Source organism: Petaurus breviceps, unplaced genomic scaffold (assembly GCF_028583685.1).
Source record: "Petaurus breviceps papuanus isolate PSGF00001 unplaced genomic scaffold, PetGlider_PUasm1.0 98, whole genome shotgun sequence".
Classification (NCBI taxonomy): Eukaryota; Metazoa; Chordata; class Mammalia; order Diprotodontia; family Petauridae; genus Petaurus; species Petaurus breviceps.
The window spans coordinates 9,692,636-9,715,539 of record NW_027187460.1 but is presented as its reverse complement, the minus strand read 5'-3'; the positions used below and the strand labels follow the sequence as shown (position 1 = coordinate 9,715,539).

Here is a 22,904-nt window from a genome sequence, read left to right as displayed (position 1 = left end):
ATTATCTTTCTTTATAGATGTCCTTTCTTCTCAATAAAGCTGTATCCCCACCTTTTCTCTTCCTCCTGTATCTTGACTTAATGCTTTCTTAAATCTCTGGAAGCAGCCAAGTGGCTCATTGGATAGAACGCTGGGCGTGGAATCAGGAAGACCTGAGTTTAAATCTGGCCTCAGACACTCACTAGCTGTGTGACCCTGGGCAAGTCACTTAGCCTTTGTTTACCTTAATCTACTGGAGAAGGAAATGGCAAACCACTCACGAATGAAATGATAGAGGCAGACAAGACTTAACAATGTCATCACCTCTGGGAGAGAGTATAGTATTGGGTGCATTAGGTGCTCTACAATTGATGGGATCATGATGATACTACATATTTCTATAGCCTTATACAATTTACAAAGCACCTTCCTCACAATAAACTTGCTGAATAAGGAGTGCAATTATTAACGTACCCATTTTATCAGTGAAGAACATGGCACCAAGGCATGGTAGTAAATGTTCAACAAGTAGCCTCTTTGAAAATGCACACAGACTTCAAATCTCTATTTTAAAACATTTTTCCCATAATTTTTTTTTAAGTTGAGGCAATCAACAGGACAGTCAATCGAGCCCTGATTTATAACATTTGCAAATCCCCAATGTATAAATGTACACAACTGAAAACTTAGCAATTGCCTCCCATAAACCAGTACAGACTGACCCCCAAAGCACCCCTGCGGGGCACTCAAACATGCCAAGGGTCTTACTCACAGTCACGTGGCTAATTAGGCAGAATGGTGAAGATTGAATTTGAGGTCTCCTCACTTCAAATCCAGTGTGCTTTCAGCAACATAATGATGATGATAGTGATGATGATGGCGACGGCAATGATGAAGACGATGACAACAATGGAAGGGGCTGAAGAGAATAACTGAAAACCTTTTGGCTTGACTATAGAGTGCTCTATATTTGCTGATTTTCGTCAATTTAGCAAAGGGTTATCCAGTTAAGAGATCATCTTGGAATTCCTTGATAAGTTAACCCCTCATTATTTAAAGTTTTTTTCCAGAAGCATTCATATTTTATTCAGGAAGCATGTGTTTCTAAATCTGTTTTCCTTGGATATTACTAATTATGAAAAAAGAAAAAAATACTTTCAGTAAAAAAGTATAAAAGAAATATCCTTCGTCAAACCATTAGACCTGATTTGAGGGTTGAAAATTGGTCCATTATAAGAAATTCTCCACCTCCTTAATTCTCTCCCAATTCCAATCCCAACATATACAGATATATACTCACAAAGAGACATACGTGCTCATAGACACAGAGAGATACACATACATAATCACATACATACACATATATAGACAGAGACATACACACACAAATGTATGCATGCACACACACACATACACACACACACACAAACACACTCCATATACACATCCCACTTATTTGACACGAAGACTACAAGATCCACGAATCAAGGACAACTTTTGACTTTGCATTGCCACAGCTCATATCTCAAGTTGACCTGTGTTCCTTCTTTCCAGAGGTTGCTTACACATTGGTGTCTCTCCGGTGGACTTTCTTCTTGTGGGAATTGAGGTCCCAATGTCTCTGTTTCCAAATCTGTGCGTGGCTTCTTGTGTCTCATAGTGCTTTTGTCCCAGGGTCTCTCTCTTTACACTTCAACTAAATTAGTCTCTTACAGTTAGTTAAAGGTGGTTATCATGTTACATTTGCTGGTTATATATTATATCAAGATTGTCCCAGGCAGCACAAATTGTTAATTAAAATCTCTGGCTTTGGAAAAAATCCTTGATCACCTCCAAACTTGGATGAAGCATTAGGTAAAAAAAAAAAAATTGGTGTATTACTTATTTTGTTGATAATAAGTCCTCTTATTACTACGATAGTATCTACTTAGATTTATATATAACTTTGAAGCTACATATAAGCTTTGTATATTTTATCACATATTACTCATGTAAAATACAGTGATGTGTGAAGGTGAGCCCTTTATGGATGTGGGTCATTATGATGCCTTTAATTATCTAAGTCAGGCCACTGCTTGTGAATGAAATATGCTCTCTGCTGAAGCTAGTCTGCCAGTTGCCAGGTCTAGGGGTAATGAGCTGTCTTGACATATTCAGAAGACACTGTTCACCTGCTGTCACTATGACACATGCTTGGAATTTTTGTTCTACAAGATGGCTAATAAAAATACAAACAGTAATAGCTAGCATTTCAAAAGAGATTATACTTGTAAAACACCTAGGATGGTGGCTGACTGGTACACAGTAGGCACTTGATCAGTGTTAGCTACTCTTATCATTGTCATTATATAGTGCTTTATCATTTGGAAAACACCCAGAGAGGTAAGTGCCATTATTACCTTCATTTTACAAATGAGGAAATTGAGGCAGACAGTGGTAAAGTGCCTTGCCCTGGGTCAAATAGCTAGGAAGTATCTCCTAATGATTCCAGGTCTAGCACTCTACTCTGTCACCTAGCTGGCTTTTTCTTCTTCCAAAGCAATGATGGTTTCGTGGCATAATAGAAAGAATATTAGGCTCAGAAATCAGGAGATCTGGACTCTAATGCCAGCTGCCACCAACTACCTGTGTAGCCATTTGCAAGTCCTTCTCCCTCTCATGGCTTCAATTCTCTTCCTTTAAAATTAATTCCTTTAAGTATCAAATAAAATCCTGCCTCCTACAGAAAAGCATTCCCTTCCACAACCCCTCAGTGTGTTCCCTCTGTTAATAATTTAGTAATAAATCATAAATGTTTTTCTTGATTGGGGGGGAGTTCTCAACAACATAACTAATATGGAAATGTTTTGCATGATTACACATGTATAACCTATATCAAATTGTTTACTTTCTCAATGAGGAGGGCTCGGGGGGGAGGGAGAGAATTTGGAATTCAAAGTTTTAAAAATGAATGTTAAAAATTGTTTCTCAATGTAATTGGTGAAAAATAAAATACTAAATGAATTTTATAAAAAATAGAATAAATCTAATTTCACAATACTTATAGACAATTCCTTCATAGTCTTTCCTAAGTGGTGATTCTGCATAAATATCTCTCTCCCTCGTCTCTCTCTCTCTCTCTATATATATATATAATATGCATATCTTCATATGTGTACATGTGTGTGCATGTATATATGTATATACACATGTGCATGTGTGTATATATAATTTACAACAAGCAAGTGAACATATATACACATGCATATGTATATATGTATGTTGTATGCATGTGTGTATTTGTTTGCTTGTTGCCTCCCTCATTAGATTATAAACTCCTTGAGGACAGGGGCTGTCTTTCTTTCACCTCTCTGGCAATCCCCATTATCCAGGGGCACATTCTCTTTTTTGTATGCAGAAAGTGCTATTGCCTTCATATCCAAAGCTTCTACTTATACACAGAGATTTTCCAATAATACTTGCTTCCTTGATGATCATCAGACAAGACAATCCATCTCCCAACTATAAGCATCTTCATTGTCTGTCCCTCAAGCCTATGTACTAAACCCAAGCCTAGTATGTTCTCCCTTCTCACCTTGGCTTCTAGAATTCCCTGGCTTATTTCAAATGCCTACTCAAATTCCACCTTTTCTAGGCCCTTCCCAGGCCCAATGCTACTGCCTTCCCTCTGAGATCACCTGCACTTTATGCTGTATAAAACTTGCATGTACATACTTGTTTGCATGTTGGCTTCTTCACTAGAATGTGAGCTTCTTCAGAACCAAGACCATTTCTGCTTTCTTTATATCCCCAGTGTATAACACAGTGCCTGGCACATAGTACGGTCTTCATAAACACTTGTTGACTTGATCTCTCTTTTCTTTCCACATACGTTCCATTTTTGTCCCTAGTTGTGCCTGGTAGGGGTAGGAGAGCAGAGACTGAAGGAAAGAGGAGCCTGCTGATTACAAAGTAAAGATTGATTCTTCTAGCTGATAATTAAGAGTGGGTGGATTCCTATTCATGAAGTCATTAAATAGAGAACTGGATGTAAAATGTTAGAAAATGAGTAATAATACTAATAATACATGCTAATTTAGTGCTTTGCAGGTTACAAAATGAGAATGTTATATGTGGAAGGGATATTCCGTCAAATTACAGGCAATGAAATTGAGACTCAGAGACAGAAAAGGATTTGGGGGTCTTAAGATCTCTAGATCATGAACACATATATTATTTAATTAAATTCATAGCACAGGCTAAAAAACCTGGTAAAGACTATATCCCCATCCCTCACTGGCCAACACACACACACACACACACACATATTTTCATGAAATGGAACAGGTAAGAACAGGGTATGGTGGTTCAGTGCAACCCCATTTTCAGCAGTTACTTGAACCAGGATCTTAAATGTCCTCTGATCTAACAGATATTGAAACTACAATCCAGAAGAGTGAAATGCCAGCCTGGAGGTAAAGGGAAGATAGTTTAGGCCGCAGGTATGTGGAATCTGCAGCTGTAAGGCCACAGGTCACCCACCTCTGGTTTAGGGGAAGTCTGCAGTCTGATGAGGGCCTAATTAAATGAGAAATGAGAAATTCTTGTCATTTTAATCCACCCCACCCCACAGTTTTTCATGTAAATCAGCTCATTTGAGCATGAAATTCCAGTTTCAGCAAATGTCTTTGTGAGGAAAGGACTTTTTTTTTTTTTTAAAGGAACACCTGTTCCCTAATCTTCCCAGCTGACACCACAATCTGGGCATATTCTGATTTTATTTGCTAATGCATTAGGCTTCTCAGGGATTTGGACTTGAAACTCCAGGGCTCCTGGATTTTGTTCTAAGCTTGGCTTCCCTTCAGCTGTTGGGTGGTGTGTAAGGCATAGCAGCTCTAAGAGTGGATCACTGGTTGTTCCCCAAATGGAAACTGCACAGAAATAGAATCAAATCCTAGAAATAACCAGGCATGCTAAGCTTAAATACCCACAAACAGCCCATCCTTTAACTCCCATAATGAAGATGAGGCTGGGACCACTAGCTTTCCATGAGAGAAGTAAGCATCACAAAGATAGTTCCAAATGAACCATGTGAATGCCGAATCACTATTGCTTTGTTTCACCTCAATTCAGTCACTGCCTATTGTCCAACCTCAGTTACTGCATCCATGGAAATGGGATGGAGGCAGGGTACAATTAAATAAGAATTAAATCCCCTTCCGTTACTGCTATGATTTTATGAATAATAATATTTCCAAATATGATTTCTAAAACCAAAACCTTTTAAAGCTTCATTTATAAGGAAGGAAAGAAACTGAGGCTGAGAAACAGAGAATAATCTGTCAAAGATAAATACATGTGATTTCATCCAGTTGAATAATGTTAATCATAGCAATCTGTATTTATATAGGGCTTTAAAGTTTGCTCAAGGAAAAAAAAATACAATGAAGGTAATGGAAATATCATTAGAGTTGAAAGCAGAAGACCAGGTGTTCCATTTTTCTCCAGGGCTTCCTCACCTGGCCACCAGTTTCAACTCTGCTATTTTCAGGCTTCCTGGCAGTAATTAAGTCACCAAAAAAACCTCTCTAAGCCTCAATTTCTTCATCTGAAAAATGAGAATAAAAATATTTGCCTAACCTATTTCACCTTTCTTTTTTTTTCTGTTTGATCCTTATAATGAGACTGTGTCTAGTATTATGATATTGTGATACTCATTTTAAAGTTGACCTTTGACAGGTCCAAAGACTGAATCAGGGATGGGTAACCTGCTGCCTGGAGGTCACATGATGCCCTCAAGGTCCTCAAGTACTGCCCTTTGACTGAATCCGAACTTCATAGAACAAATCCTCTTAATAAAAAGATTTGTTCTGTAAAATTTGAACTCAGTCAAAAGGTCACACCCAAGGACCTAGGAGGCCACATGTGGCCTTGAGACCAGCTACAGATTCCCCAACCCTGCTTTGAATAATAGCCTGTGAAAGTTAAGAGGGGTCTCACAGGTCACTGAGTGTAAGGCCCTGAGACCACGAGATATAAATAGGAATTTATGTTTCTTTTACCTGGGGCAAATCAGTTGAATAGGTTTGAGGGAAGAATAACACTAAGAGAACAATGTGTTTTGTTGAGTGCAATTATACCAGGAGAGAAAGCTTACCAACACACATCTCTCAGCTTAGCATGACAACAAGGTGGGGAGAACTGGTGCTGGGGGATGGTAGACCTCGAAAAAAGGCTGGGGAACTCAGAGGTAAATCTTTCATTGTAGAGATGGTATGGACCTAAAATTTGTGAGTCCAGTGGGCTAAAGCATTATTCAAGGGATAAAGTCCTCTCCAACTTCCTCATTCCTCTTCAATCAGACTCTAGGATTCAGTGTCTGGGTGTGAACTTTTCCTAAGACTTTCCCTTCACTTCCTGCCATTTCTAGCAAAGTTGTTACACATACCATGGCACCCTACCTACCCTTTAACCCCTCTGAAGTTCTAGTTTCCCTTTATGTGCTTTTTTCCCCATAACAATAAAAAATTCTTGAGGGCAGGAACTGTTTTATTTGTATTGTATCAAAAGCACTTAGCCTGGAACCTATCACACAATAATAAGCAGTTAACAAATACTTCATCACTCATCTAATCATCCATTCATTCATTCTCTACCTGGATTCCATCTTCCTGGGAAAAGCCCTTATTGGCCCACCCTAATTTCAATTCATTTTAAGCCACTAATATCCTAAAGAAGGGGTAGAGTGTTAGAGAAAATATTTTCAGAGATACAGAATGCCTTAACCATACTTTTGCATCAAAGTCTGTCTCCTTTCCTACAGATGAACTAGCTCCTGGGCTATGGCAATACCAACTCAGACACAACAGGACACAGACATTACAACTTTTCCGATCGCTATTCACCAGAGACAGAGCATGGAGAGATGCACAAGAGGAATGTGCTTGCTGGGTCTGGCCCATTCAGCCAAAACCACAATCCTGCCAGGTATATCTTCCCTTAGATCTATACCAACATTCAAACTCTATTATTACCCCCTAAGGAAGTCAAGGCAGTTGATATATCACAAAGGTAGCAGCTATTTTCAGTAGGTCAGTCAACTAGCATTTATTAAATGTTCACTGCATGTCAGGCACTGTGCTAAGGACTGAAGATAAAAAAGGGGGGAATAATCAATTGCTCTCAAAAAACTTATAGTCTAGCATGGGAGAAAATATGCAAGAACAACTATGTACTATAACTGTATACATATATGTATATATAGTAACTGTGTATACATGTATACACACATACATACAAACACACAGAATAAATTGGGGATAATCTCTGAAAAAGGACACTAAGATTAAGTATGACTAGGAAAAATGTATTGAAAAAGTAGGGCTTTATCTGACACTTGAAAGATGCCAAGGAAACTAGGAGGTGGAGATGATGAGGGGGAGTGTCTGAGGCATGAGAGACAGCCAATGAAAATGCTTGAGATAAGGAGATAGAGGGTATTGTTCAAGGAAAAGCTAGAAGGCCTGTGGATTGCATAAAACATGGGACAAGAGGAATAAGGTATAAGAAGATTGGAAAGGTAGAAAGGGGTAAGTTTATGGAGGGTTTTGAAAGCTTTTGTTAAAAATTTTATATTGGATTCTGGGGTAATAGAGTGGCACTGAAGTTTACTGAATTGGGGTATACATATGTGTATGTGTGCATGTGTGACGTGAACAGATTTATGTTTTAGTAAGATAAATATGACTGCTGAGGGAAGGATGGATTAGAGTGAGGAGATTTGTGGCATGGAGACCAACCCATAGGCTATTGAAACATTCCAGGCATAAGGCAATGAGGGCCTGCATCTGGGTGATGGCAATGTTGGAGTAGAGAAGGGGAATACATGAGAAATGATGCAAAGGTAAAATCAACATGCCTTAACAACAGATTCGATAAGAATCTGAGACAGAATAAGTATTGAGGATGACACCTAAATTTGAGGCTGGGTGACTGGGCAGATGGTGGTACCCTCAATGGTAAAAGTAAAGTTAAAAAGAGTAGAAGGTTTTGGGGAAATGATAATGCGTTCAGATTCGAACATGTTGAGTTTAAGATGTCTAGAGTGCATTCATTTGGAGGTGGAGAGTCTTTATCAGGCCCTCTAGAGGCAGCAGATAAAAAGTGGAGGGAGTCCAGACTTCTGGAATAGAGCGCCTCAACTGGCCCTTATATTATGCAAGAAACTGTTTGTATTTGAAGGAAGTAGAATAAGACCACTATCTGGCAAAGCAATGTACCTCTAAGCTGTCTGATTACCTGGGTGGCTTTCCACTGTATATCTGTTTGACTTCCCCTGTATTTTGTCTGTCTCAAGAACATTTTTGGACTTTATTCCAAGTTGCTTAAGATCTTAGGAACAGATAATACCAAAAAGCTAGATGTTGATTTCTCTGCCACAGGCTCCATGTGTATTTAATGATAATTTCTGGAACTTTTCTTTTTGTCTCAGTCATATACCTCTGCCACATTCCATATGTCCTCGAATGTTGTTCGATTCTTTGCAGTCATGTCAAATTTTCTTCATTATTGGTTTGCCATTTCCTTCTCCAGCTCATTTTGCAGATGAAGAAACTGAGGTAAACAGGGTTAAGTGACTTGCCCAGGGTCACACAGCTAGGAAGCGTCTGAGGCCAAATCTGAACCCAGAAAATTGAGTCTCCCTGACTCCAGGGCCAACACTCCATCCACTGCACCACCTACTTGCCCTATTGTTGAAGCTAGAGAAAATCATAACCAGTATCTCAAGAAAACACCTTGTCCATCCCTTTCTTTGAGTTCCAAAATTTTACTTCTCGTGGGCAGAAGTATCAATGAAATGAATGCACACACCGCCTCATCTTATTGCCTGAATCTCCAGGTTTCCTTTGATGGGTTGGAGGACTCTTTAGCTAACAGTATTTAACAACCCCTATGCTTTCTCCCACTCTCACTTCTTCATGTTGTCTTCTCTCATCACACTATGGCTCTGAACTAGTTTCTCTTGAGATCAGTGACAACAATTTCTGAGATAACAGGGTAATATTTGAAAGATTTGCTCATTGAAAAGAGAACAATTAAATGACTTATGTGTGATGAAAATATAAGATCTTGGTCTTATTAGCACAATTAGATTTCACTTAGAAATTTGGTCCAATTATATTTGTTTGTATATTTTAAAATGTATTATTTCGTATGTATAGTTACTCAGTCCACAGCTCAGGAGAGAGCCTTTAAGCATTCTTAAGGCCATGAAAATTTCTCGTCTGGAAGCTGATCCTCTGGTGAGAGACCTTTCCACAATCACCTAGGCTAGACATTTATTTACAAAACACAACATGGCCCTATGCCTTATACTCTGAGCCAGGGCTTCTTAATCTGGAGTCCACAGACACCCAAAGTTGCAGATGGATTTCAGGGAGCCTAAAATTTTGGATGGGAAAAATACATCTTTATCTTTGCCAACCTCTAACAGAAATTTAACATTTAATTCAATTGTGAATTAAAACAAAACAAGACATTATTCAAAGAAGAGGCTTATAAGCTTAACCGGACTACCAAAGGTTCCATCACACAAACACACACACACACACACAACCATTAAGAACCCTTGCCCTAAGTTTTCTTAGCTTGGTAAAACCTTATATTTAGTTTATATTCCAATGACACAGAATACATGGTTACCTCTACACTACAGTGAATTGCTGAAATATGGTCTTTGTAAATGGACTTAATAACAATCATTTGTATTTTTCTATTTCTATTCTATTCAGTAGTTTGTTTTTATTATTAATGACCATAACATATACTTCAATCTGTCAGGGATGCCTGATTTCTTCAATTTGGACACTCCTCCACCAACCCTTCCCTGAGAAAGACAATGTAGTTCAATGAAAAGAGCACTGATTCTGGAGTCAAACAATGTGGATTAAAACCTAATTTTTGTCACTTATTACCTATGTGACCTTCTTTGAGCCATATAACTTTCCTGGGCCTAAATTTCCTCTTCCGTAAAATAAATGGTTGGATGCAATAATTGCCTCTGAGGTCCCTTCCACTAGTACCAGATCTTTGATCCTATGATCTTGGGCTCCTCTATAAATTAATAGACAATCCCTAAGTTTCTACATTCAGACAATCCATCATCCTCTGTCCAGCCTAGTGATGTGCTTTGCTAAATTTACCTAGACTGGTTCTAGTGAGACAGCATGGTATTGTTAAAATCCTGGACTTTACTCAGAAAGACATGAATTCAAATCCTGCCATTACACCAACTAGCTGTTTGGCCCTGGGTAAGTCACTTCAACACTCTTCTCCACAGTTTCCTCATCTGCAAGATAAAATGTTTGGACCCAATGGTCTGTAAGGTCCCTTCTTGCCCTAAACCTTTGATTCGATAACGTTTGATTAATAAGCCCAGAGTCTATCATTGAGACCATACTGACACCTTCCTAGCTTGGTACAACCAGCTAGAACTTGACTCCACTGATATTTGAAAAAACAGCTCACCTCCACACCATAATATGAAATCAGAGGGAGAATTCAATTATACTACTACTAAGTCACATTTAGATGGTACTTTTTGGACACATAAACTGTTATCCTTTTAGCAACCCTATAGATTGGGTCACACAATGACCGATCTTTATTTTACCAATGAGGAAAGGAAGGATAAAAAAGATCCTTGCCCATGTCATAGAGCTAACAAGGGTCAACATCAGGACTGGAAAATCCTTTTGTTCCCAACTCCAGATCCTCTCCTCTTTCTACTGTGCCCTACTACTGCCCACTTTCCAATGGAAACATCTCTTTCATTGCAAGGCCCCAAATGATCCCTTCTCAACGAGGACCCAAACGATCCCTTCTCAACAAGGCCCTTCAAATGTGCAGCAATTGCATGTTCCCTGCATGTTTTCCTATTAACGCTAATGGTGGAGCTAAGAGTTTGTACCAAGAGATGCTCAGACCCCCTGCAGCTTTGGAAATGAAGTCCCTGCATGCTGGCAAATGAAGTCAGGGAGGGCTGATTCAGTGGTTAAGCAGCACATTACAAGATGTTCCCTGCAGATCAAGCAGGACTTCATTGTGTTCATGAGAGAAGGCAGAACATTTCCACCTTTGGGGGAAAGGGAGGATTGGGGCACTCCTTGGACCATAAAAGCCTTTCCAATTACTACTTTAAAAAAAGCCAGCTACTAATGCATTCTTTATAAGGCTCAGAAGATGGAGAAGGATAAGGCTGTGAAAAGCAGAATTCTGTATTAAGGTTGAGTCTGCCTCTGTGATCTCTCTCATTCCTTTATTCCTCCCTCTCCTTTCTAATGCTATTGCACAATCCTTTTTCAGGACCTCATGTCTTTTTACCCTGGACAAAGAGATAGCATAGTGTAATGGGAAGAGCATTGGCTCTGAGCTCAGATAGCACAGGTATAAATCCCACCTCTGGTAGTGCCTGTATGATTCTGAGTACATTATTTAATATCTCAGGGACTCTCTTTCTGAAGCTATAAGATGGTGGTAAAGGGGAGGAGGTTCTCCTATATGTGATGTAAGGTTCCTTCTAACTAGGTCTGTGATTTTATGACCCTAATGTTTCTTCACTTGTTTGTTTGTAATACCCATATTACAGGTCTCCATCCACCCAATCTCTCCCTTTCCAATCTATCAATCAAAAAAGCCAGATTAGTCTTCCCCATGAACAGAATTTATCAGGCCATATCCTTGCTCAAAAACTGTCAATGATTCCTTATAATTCAATGCACTTGCCAATCAATTTCCACACTAATTTTCATTCTCTGTCTCTCTCTCTCTCTGTCTCTCTCTCTCTCTCTGTCTGTCTCTCTCTCTGTCTCTCTCTGTCTCTCTGTCTCTTCCTTTATGGAAGCAAACAGGGTTAGGTGACTTGCTCAGGGTCACACAGCTAGCAAGTGTCTGACTGAGGCTAGATATGAAGTCCTCCTGACTACAGGGCCAGTACTCTATCCACTATGCCACCTAGCTGCCCCCAGCTTTATTTCTGAATGTTATTTTGAGACATTCAACTCCCTGGTTAATCTGTAACAGTCACCATTATTCATGTCCACTGAACAACTTTCTAACTCTAAGTCTTTACCACAACCATTTACTACAGGTGGAGTATATTCCCTACCCATCTCTGTCTGGGGAAATCATAGGATCGTAGAATTCATATCTAGAGAGGGATTTGGAGTTTATATAGTTCAAACTCTTAATTTTGCTGATAGGGAAATTGAGGCCCAGAAAGTGCCTTGCCCAAAGTCACCATAGGGAAATAAGTAGGAAAGCTAAGTTTTGAACCCTAGTTGTACGATTCCTGTTCTAGAAGTGCTTCTACTGTATCATGGTCCCTGTCTTGTCAGTATCACATAGGCAGTGTGTGTCAGAGGAAGGACTTGATCTCTTCCTGGCTTCAAGGCCACTTTTATAAGTTTTATTCCAAAATGCCTCTCCAGCCATGTTAGCTCCCATAATTATCCTGCAAGTTCCATCAGTGTAAGCTTATACAAATTTATTTCTCCTGCAACATGTTGCATATGGAAAGTTCTTAATGCATACTGACTTAATGAATAATGTGACATGGGCTTGAAATTGCCTGTTAGAGGATAAATAGAAGACAATGTGGTGTAGTGGGGAAAATACTGGTTTGGGAGCTGGGAAAAAACAAACAAAACTAGATTTTAATTCCATATATACTGATTACATCTGTATGATTTGGGGTAAGTTACTTCTCCCTCTCTGGGTCTCATTGCTTTCATCTGTGAAAAGTGGTGAGACCTGGTGAGGAGTAGATAACATTCTAAGATAACGGGTAGGCATAATCTGATAAAGCCTCCTTTTATGGGATTCATTTCAGAAGAAAGATGCTTCCATAGGGACAGCCCTTAGGACAGAAATCATAGAATAAATGATGTTTGGGAAAGGAAGAATTGGTTTATAGACAGGCACAACTTGACATAGTCAAGTTTCACATGGACCTTGGACTTTACCTCTGAGAAAGAAGGTTTGCAGTATCCAGCTCCAAAGACAAGGCTTTCTAAGGACATACTGGACTGCTCCGAACCTGACTCTGGGCTGCCTTTACCCAGCCACGATCCTTTCCCTGGGCGTGTAAAGCTAAAATGGAAAACATTAAGAATAAAAATGTATTAGAAACCAACATCCTAAAAAATAACAAACTGTAAAGTTTACTAATCACTTGGCACAAAATATGTCCATAAGACAGCATGGTAAATTCAAAAGTATACTAGCTTTAGAGTCAAAAGACTCAGGTTCCAATTCTGCATCATGCTTGCTGCCTAAGTGATCATAATAAGCATGATTTCATCTCCCCAGGCCTCAGTTTCCTCATGTGGCAGATAAGGGGATTGAACTAAATGGACTCTGAGGTCTTTTTCAATTTTAGAGCTAGAATGCTATGATACTAAATACTGAAAAGATCATTCACCCAATTTGAAATAATGAAACCTGAAGGCTCAGAGACGAAGTAACTTTCGCAGTGTCATATAGGAAGAAAATATCAGAGCAGGGATTCAAATCAGGTCTTATGACTCCAAGTCCAGTACTCTTTTAACTATTTCTTGATTCCTCAATAACAAAATAAGCATCCAATACATACCAGAGTCTTACCTGGAACTGACTAACAAACTAAATAATTGAATAAGTAGATTAGGCAGATAGATAGACAGATAGATAGACAGATAGACAGACAGACAGATGATAGATGAATAAATAAATAAATGAATAGATAAATAAATTTAAATAACTTTTGTATGGCCTGGGTTTAAACTAAATTTTCCTACTGATCAGTCTGGAATAAGAGAAGAGCTGTAAAGGGCTCCAGGGGAGAACTGGGAGTCAAGTGTTCTGAGTCCCTGTCCTCATCCTATCATGGCTTGCTGTGTTACCCTGGGCAAATTTCTTAACCTCTCTATTCAATATCTGTCATACAAGGGTGATAATACCTACCCTAACTACCTCACAGAGTTGTTGAAATGATCAAATGAAATGATGATATGAGTATACTTTGAAAAACTACAAGCTGGTGGACAAAGGGGAGATATTATTATCAAATGATCATAACAGGTATGAATTTTGTGATGCTCAGGGCCCAATGACGTGCTTTAATTTCCAACACTCTGCTGAAGCTAGATATTGAATGAACACTGAGGTCATTTCATTTCATGAGTCATTAAGATTTTTTAAAATATTGATTTAATTCTAGATTCTATCTTGCTTGGAAGACTCATAAAATGTACTGAGAAAAAACATATTTTAATATTTTAGTACAAACATGCAGTAGAAAGAAACCTGAAGTTTTGGGTGGGATGGGGGAGATGAGAAGTTGTGGGTTTTGGCTCAGGCTCTGCCGTAGCTCACTAACTAGCTATATAATCATATGAAGGTCAGGTAGACGGTGCAGTGGACAGAGCACCAGGACTGGAGTCAGTAAAACTACTCCTTCTGAGTTAAAATATGTCCTCAGACACATACTAGCCGTGTTACCCTGGGCAAGTCACTTCACCCTGTTTGCCTCAGTTTCCTCATCTGTAAAATGAGCTGGAGAAAGAAATGGCAAACCAATCCAGTATCTTTGGCAAGAAAATACCAAATGGGGTCACAGAGTCAGAGAAGACTGAAACAAATTTGCAACAACAATACAATCACCTAAAAGTCATTCAACCTCCCTGGGCCTCATTTTCTTCATTCAAATATGTGTTTTGATTAAAGTGGACTCTAGAGTTGTTTCCCACATAAAGATTCTGGGTTCTCATATCCTATAGAATTAATTCTCTTCCAACAGCATACATATATATTCTAAGAGTTTATGTTCTAAGGTCCCTCACAGATCTAGCATTCTATAACATCCTATGTTCTATATATGGACATCCATCGTTTCAAGGTACCTCCCAGTTCTCATTGTCTGATTTAGGAATAATGGACCATTATGCATTTGATAAGTAATGATATTTAAAATGCCCATTCATATAGCTCCTTAAGGTCTACAAAGTACTTTTCTCAAAACCCTGTGAGGTTAATAGGACAGATATTATGATGCCCATTTTGCATATGAGAAGACCAATGTTCAGGGATGAAAGGATTTGCCTACTACTGTGTTGCAGCATTGCAGCTGTGATGGCCTTCCTACTAGAAGAGCAGAGCTTTTTTCCATTACTTCATAGAGAATATTTGTTCATATATCCTCATTGATAGAATGAGGATGATGATGATAGCTAATTACTTATTTAAGACTTTAAGCTTTGCAAAGTGTTTTACATAAATTACAACATTCGATCAGTTTCACTAATTTTCACAAGTGCCTCACACCGATCATGTTTAATCAAACTAAGTGTGAAGAGAGTATGTCTCCTACAGTTACTCTTAAGGCCCTTTCTGTAGCAAAAAGATACTCAGAAAGATCATGTTTACTGAAGAAATCTTCCCTATGGGATCCAGAGAACAGAATAAAATTCTATCTGACTGAACTCACAAGAGGAGAAAGCAAGAAGAGAAATGGAGGGGAGAGAGAAACAGAGAGAGAGAGAGACAGAGAGAGAGAAGGAAGAGGAGGAGGAAAAGGAGGAGGAGAAGAAGGAGAAGGAAGAAGATGGAATGGGAGGGGATAAAAGGGTAGAGGAGAGGGACAAATGTGGGGAGAGGAGAGGGAGGGAAAGAGAGAGCTATGATGTCAAGGCCACTGGAAAGGTTGAAGGAAGTAAACTTAAAAGCTCCTCACAACAATGGAAGGTTAAACCTCCAACCACTAATTTCCAAATTTCAAATTCTTCATTAGAATATTATCAGAGCTCTTTCCCATTTTGTGTCTAAATGCCGATTTTGTTTACCTAGCTTTAATATTTTCTAGAGCCGGGAAATATGCTTCTGAGAAATGGAAAAGAGTAAATTTGGCAAATGGCACAGAAACTTTCTTTTTTATTCTAGAAAGTGGCCAAAGAGATAGTAACATTTTGAGAAAAAATAAAACAGATATTATAACTCTCTATTATATACTACAGAATCATTGGGAAGAGGTTTTAGAACAAACAATGTCCTGGAATGGACTTCTGAACATAGAATGTGAGACCATGGAATGCTTTGGAATATATAGTCAGTTAGTCAGTCAATAAGTATTTATTAAGGACTTAATATCTGCCAGGCATGATCCTAAGGGCTAGGCATACAAAAAAGGGAGAGGGTGACAAAAAGTCCCTGCCTTCAAGCAATTCTCATTCTAATGGTGGAAGACAACGTGTAAGTACATGCATACATATAAGACACACACAGAGTAGAGGGAAGTTAGTCTGAGATGGGAAGGCATTTGCAACTGGAGTGTGTAGGGGACAGACTTGGAAAGACCTCCTGTAAAAGGTAAGACTTCGACTGCATTGTGAAAGAAACTAGAAGAAACTAGGGGCTGGAGACTGTATAAACATTATTATTTTCATTTGATAGATAAGGGAACCGAGACTCACAAAGTCTAAGCTGCCAGTGGTTACACAAACTGAAGATACCAATTAGATTCAGAACTGATCTTGCACGATTTCTTATCACCTAGTGTCACTACATCATCTGATTTTTTTTTATATGTGTCAGTAGGTATGATAAAAAGGAACAATAGCTAAAGCAGAACATTTGCTATTTTCTATGTGTGAGCTGAACAGGACCTTTGTTGCTGTTCAGTCATGTCTGACATTTCATGACCACACTTGGGATTTCAAAGATACTGGCATGATTGGCCATTTCCTTCTCCAGCTCATTTTACAGATGAGGAAACTGAGGCAAACAGAATTATGTGCCTTGCCCAGGGCCACGCAAGTAGTTAATATATGTGGCAATATTTGAACTCAGGCCTTTCTGACACCAGGCCCGGGACTCTAACCACTGCGCCACATGGCTGTCTTCAATTGGGACCTTACAGACAACTAATCAAATACCCTTCCTGCTTTTACAGATTAGGAAACCAATGCACAGAAAGATGAATGTCCATATAATTTATTCATTTCAATAATAATAGCTAACCTCTATAATGGGCTTAAAGGTTTTCAAAAGCTTTATGAATATTAACTCATTTGATCATCACCACAACCCTGTAAAGTAGGTGCTTTTATTATCCCCATTTTACTGATGAGAAAACTGAGGATCATAGGGGCTGAGTGACTTTTTCAGGATCACAGAACTAGTCAGTGTCTGAGGCAGGATTGGAAGCCAGATCCAGTATTTATCCACTGTACCAGCTAGCTGCCTCATTTTTGCTGAAGGTATGGTAATTTGTTGATGCTACGTTATGACCATTAAGAAGACAGGGACAGCTAGGTGGCACAGTGAACAGAGCACTGGCCCTGGAATCAAGAGGACCTGAGTACAAATCAGACCTCAGACACGTGACACACGTACTAGCTGTGTGATCTTGGTAAAGACAATGAACCCCGATTGCCCTGCCTTTCCCCTTCAAAAAAAAGAAGACGTAAAAATCTCATATTTAATACCACTTATCGCCCTGGGTTTCAAGTTTCTACATAAGCTGAGGGTTTAAGGAAAGAAAGTCACAGTAACATTAAAATCAAGGACCCTAAGAATGTTCGAGAGTCCTCAGGCACCTTTTTGTTCATTTCCTATCCACCAAAACAAGCCTTCACATTTCTCAACAAGGGGTCATCCAAGATCCATCAGAGATAAAAGCTAACTATATCACAAGGGAGACTCTTCATTTCTGATCATTTTAAAGCATGGACTAAGCAATTTAAATCAACACATTTATCAATCAACAAACATTTATTAAGTCCTACTGTCAAACCTGCACTGGATGCTGGAGATATAAATCTAAAGGGCAAAAGAATCTCAAGTCTCAAGGAGCTTACCCTCCAACAAAAGAGCCCCTCAAGTCCTCTTTAGCTAAAGGAATATTATCTAATGCATGACACTGAGCAGGTGACTCTGGCTTTAGTTTCCTGGTTGATCAATTGGTGATGACACAACCAATCAGAGAATCTGAGGGAGATACCTCAGAGGAAGCTAGGTAGTACCATGGCCAGAGTACTGCACTTGCAGCAGGAAAAATCATGAGTTCAAATCCTGCCTCAGACGTGTGCTAGCTAGGCGACCCTTGGCATTTCATAAACTCTCACATTCAATTTACTTATCTTTACAATGAGTCAATCACATACTTCACAGGGTTGTTATACAGATCAAACAAGATAATCTATGCAAAAAATGCTTTGCAAACCTTAGTGCCATATAAATGTTGCCTTGTTGTTGTTTGCTTTTTCAGAGGGGGCAAGGCAGGGCAATTGGGGTTACGTGACTTGCTCAAGGTCACACGGCTAGCAAGTGTTAAGTGTCTGAGGCAGGATTTGAACTCAGGTCTTCCTGACTCCAGGGCTGGTGTTCTATTCACTGCTCCACCTAGCCACCCCTGCTTTGTTGTTAATATTATACTTCAGTAACTACTACTGGCAGCAGTAATGTCCTATATAATTCTAACCTGGGCTTGCCGGGCCACGCCAAGATCATGTAACACAGAGGCTCTACATTCCCTACCAGGAGGTTGGCAGTAACCTCCTTTGAGGGGCTATCTATGTTTTTAAAACTGGGGAGACTGAGCCGCTTCCCCTTCTCTCTTTCAGTTGTTTTCCACTATTTTTTCTTCCCTATCAGAGGTTGAAAATCCCATGGCACAGAAAGCATGAACTAGACCTATTAGAGGAGAAGGACTTCATTCCCCTTCTCCTTCCCTTTTCTCCCTGTTTGACCCTGGTTCTGAAAGATGGGTATGGGGGTGTTTGTTTTGTTAAAGAATGTTAAGGGTTCTCTTTAACTTGTCTTTTTGAGTTGCCATATTTTCTGGAAACACTAGACCCAGAGCATGCAGGGGGCCCTGAATGTGTCAAGGATGAACCCTTTGAGTCTAAAATTAAAAAAAAAAAAACTAAAATAAAATGTTTAACAAAAGTAAATTTAATTTTAAAAAAAGGGATGAACCCCATCCCTCCTCCCTCTACTGACATAATGTGTTGTTTGCATCCAAAACTGGACTCCCTGTGTGTCCTTGGGAGTCAAGAGATGTGCCAGCACTCTTCACTAGACTGAGAAACTATTTGTGCAGCTGGGACCTTTGTAGATAAGCAGATCATCAGATATTCATGGTATAATATTTTCCAAGGCAAAATAATGAGGTTTTTGCCATTGCCTTGATCCTCCTCTTGGGGACTGGTTTTCTCCCTTTCCCACCTTTACTGTAACTTTCCCCTTCCATGCCACAAGATTTGTGTTTCCCCCTCCTCCTTTTGCTGTACTGTCATAAACATGAAAACTTCTGGATGGATTATGAACTGTTTGGGTTCCACATGCGTGCTTATTTCTCTGTAATAAACCCAGTTTTCACCTAAGTTTCATGAAGTTGTGACTGCCTGTTGACAGTTTCTGTTCTGTATTGTTTTTTGTAGTTTCAGGTGCCAGAGGTGATTCTCATGAGACCCAGAAGGTGGAATCATAAACACTTTGGATCCAGGATTGTAGGCAGGTGGGTATAACTAGTCATCTTAGCATGGAAACCCTGAGAAACCAGGGTGCTTGTGACATAAGTCTGAGGGGGTTGAACTTGGAACCCTGACTGTGCTTTCTAAGAACTGAACTAAGCTACAAACATAACCACTTACCTTCCCCAGAAATGGAGGTCGTATAAGATAGGAGGAGAATTATGTTACCCACATATTGGGAAAGTAAATTTAAATATTTGTGACTACCTTTTGAAGTAAATATTTCTTTATAAAAATTAATCTACGGCTATTAGTGCCTAAATGGAACTAAGGTGTTGGGACTACCCCCTACAAGTAAGGGAACAAAATCAATGGGAGAGGGTGCATCTGCAGAGAGCCTTGACCCCACAATCCCTTCAAGGGTACAGGTGAACTCTGTGGGAGATGTGAAATCTAATCTCCTACCTGGCCTTCTCAGCAATGCCTACCATGGCAGTCAGTGTTACAGAACATTTTCAATGAATGATTATCTAACCTAATTAAAGATCTTCAGTGAGGGGGAATCTGTTGCTTCATGAATTATCCTCATCTAGGTTTAAAATGCCTTTGATGAAAATTTTAACAAAGCAGCTAATGCAGTAGCTGTGAATCTTAGGCTATAGCATAGGCTTATGATTCCTTTGCATTGGCCTTTCCTGCTCCCATTTCATGGTCTAGAACTTCAGTAGTTGCATATGCATGGTTGCCTGGCTAACCTTCCTCCCTCATCCCCATGGAATGTGGATGGAACAGGACGAAATAACATACCATTGTGTTGCTGAGCTATATTTACCTGATCAATGGCTGTTGCAGGGCCACTAGGGAGCCATGGATGGTCACGGAGATCACAGAAAGGTGGAAATAGTCAAACATGACAGGGATATGGTGGTGCAGGCCCCTTCGAGGCTGGAGGTGGAGGCCCAGTGTGCGGCTGCTGATGGTTGGCATCCCCGCCAAATCCCTTGCCCTAGGAGGCAAGGGCAACCATTTTAGCATCAGGAGACTTAGATATGACTTAAAATAACATGAAGCTAGTTGGATAAGAACAGATTGCGTATTGTCTTGATTCTTGGCCTTGGTTCACAGGATTATAGAACGGTCAAATTGGAAGAGACTTTAACCATGGAACATTAGAACACAGAGGATTAAAACTGAAATGAGTTATAGAACAGAAAATGTCAAATTACAGGATGTTCGAGTTGAAATGGAATGTAGCATGGATAATATTAAAACAGAAAATGAGCAGAGCACAGGCTTTTAGAGCTAAAAAAGCACCTTAGAGACAATCTCTTCTAACTACCTCATTTTACAAAAGAAGAAAATTAGGCCCAAAGAGGTTTATTGACCTATGGAAAGTTATATAAAATCTATCAGAGTCAGAAGTAGAAATCAGAACTCTTGAATGTAACAGTGAAAAGGGCACTAGCTTCAGTGTTTGAATATATGGGTTTTGGTACTGACAGATATTTTCTAGTTGAAGGACAAATGGAAAAGTTACTATTGTAAATTGAGAAGAATAAAAAGACAAAAAGAATGGTATGATTATTGATTTAGAGCTGGATGGAGCCTTGGAAGTTTGTCTAGTATAACCCTCTCATTTGAGATGAAGAAGTGAAAGCTACAGAGATGTAGTGTCCTGTCCAAGTCACACAGAATCTGAATCCAGGACCTCAGACTCCAAATCCATCACAAAATCAACTGTTCCATGGGCTGAATATAGTACAGATATACTATTTTAACCATTCATTTAATGTGATTATTGTGAGGGAAGTGCTATGAAAAACTTTAAAATGCTATATAAAACTAAACTATCATACTTATCACCAATTCCCAGTTTAGTGAATGTTCTTTCCATTATGACACATTGGCTCTCCCAGGATGGATTGTCTTCTTCTGTTTATATTTTTCTGTCCAATCTATAAAATGTATATACTTATCAAATCAAAATAGCCATCAGTACTTCCTATTGGTTCTGGGCAAGTCACTTAACCTTGTTTACCTCAGTTCTTCATCTATAAAATGAAATGGAGAGGAAATGGCAAACCATTCCAGTATCTTTACGCAGAAAACCCCAAATGGGGTCACAAAGAATCAAACATGACTGAAACAAGTATCAAACATGACTGAAACAAGTGAATAACAATGCATGATGAACTATATTATATTTATTCTATGTATGTGTATATATCTATATCTATATCTATACATACATATACACACACATATTGTCTCCCAGATAAATTTAAGCTCCTAGTATTTAGGATAATGATTGCTTCATTCTTTTTATCTATATTCCTACTATAACTGTCTGAACTTGGATGGTATGACTGAAAGTGAAAATGGAAAAGCAGATTTGAACAATATCAACAGGGTTGATCAACTTAGTAATTGACTAGAATGGAGAGCAGATAATGAGGGCCAAAAAATGGAAATACCAAGAAAAATAGGAAATTTAGCAAGAAGAGTAAGCTTATAGGTATAATTAATGAGTTCAGTTTTGTGTATGTTGTATTTAAGGTGCTGATAGGTTATCCATCTGGAGATGTACTTTAGGCAACTGTATTATGCTGAAGCAAAGAGGAAAGATTAGATATATAGATTTTGAAGTAATTTGCATAAGGGTGAGATTTGAAGGTATGGGACTGATAATATCATAAGCAAATAGTGGGAGACTAGAAGAGGATTGAGGACAGAAAAATTGTGGTTCATCAGGAGTTAAGACAAGGGAGTAGTATGAAAATAAGCCAGAGAGACTTAGAAGAAGCAGCAAGACAGGTAATATAAAAATCAAGACAAGGGAGCAGAGAGTATCCAGGAAAAAAAATAATACTGAATAATGTCAAAAACTGTAAAGCATTCAAGAAAGATGAAGACTGAGAAGGGTCACTGGATCATTCATACCTTTGGAAAAATTCATTTAGTGAAGAGTGGGGTCAGAAGTCAGACTGAAAGATATTGAAACATGACGAAGAGATGACACAATTGAGAGAATAAGTATAATTGACTTTTGATAAGAGGTTTTCTGTGAAAAGAAGTGCTTGCAGGCTAATAGCTTAGGGAGATATCAAGGTCAAGGGAAGATTTTAAGGGTGGAGAGGGGGACACCTGAATATGTTTGTAGAATCAAGGAAAGAATCAGGAAACAAGAAGTACCTGAAGATGAAATATAAAAGTTCTTGGAGATGGAGACAGAGACAGAGACTGATTGAAGGGGCCAACTCCTAAAGGAGTAAAAAGAGGACGGAATCAAAGGGGAAAAAAAGAACGAAAAAAGGGTGAAGGAGGGGAAGGGAAATGGGTTGGGGGAAAAAGGAGGGGAAAAGGGAGACATGCATATCCAGAGGAAAGCTACTAGGAGTATGAGAAAACGGCATCCCAGGCCACACAAGGATCCATTAA

The 22,904-nt window shown here is 39.1% G+C and overlaps 1 protein-coding gene across 1 annotated transcript in view; it reads right to left on the bottom strand.

The window, feature by feature from the left end:
* FAM135B (family with sequence similarity 135 member B) overlaps window positions 1–22,904 on the bottom strand; it is a 438,393-nt gene that overhangs the window by 103,712 nt on the left and 311,777 nt on the right. The window contains exons 6-7 of the mRNA XM_069081364.1: window positions 20,299–20,472; window positions 12,981–13,107 (exon numbers count right to left, since the gene is read on the bottom strand). Coding sequence (XP_068937465.1) covers window positions 12,981–13,107; window positions 20,299–20,472 — 301 coding nt within the window. The remainder of the gene's footprint in view (window positions 1–12,980; window positions 13,108–20,298; window positions 20,473–22,904) is intronic.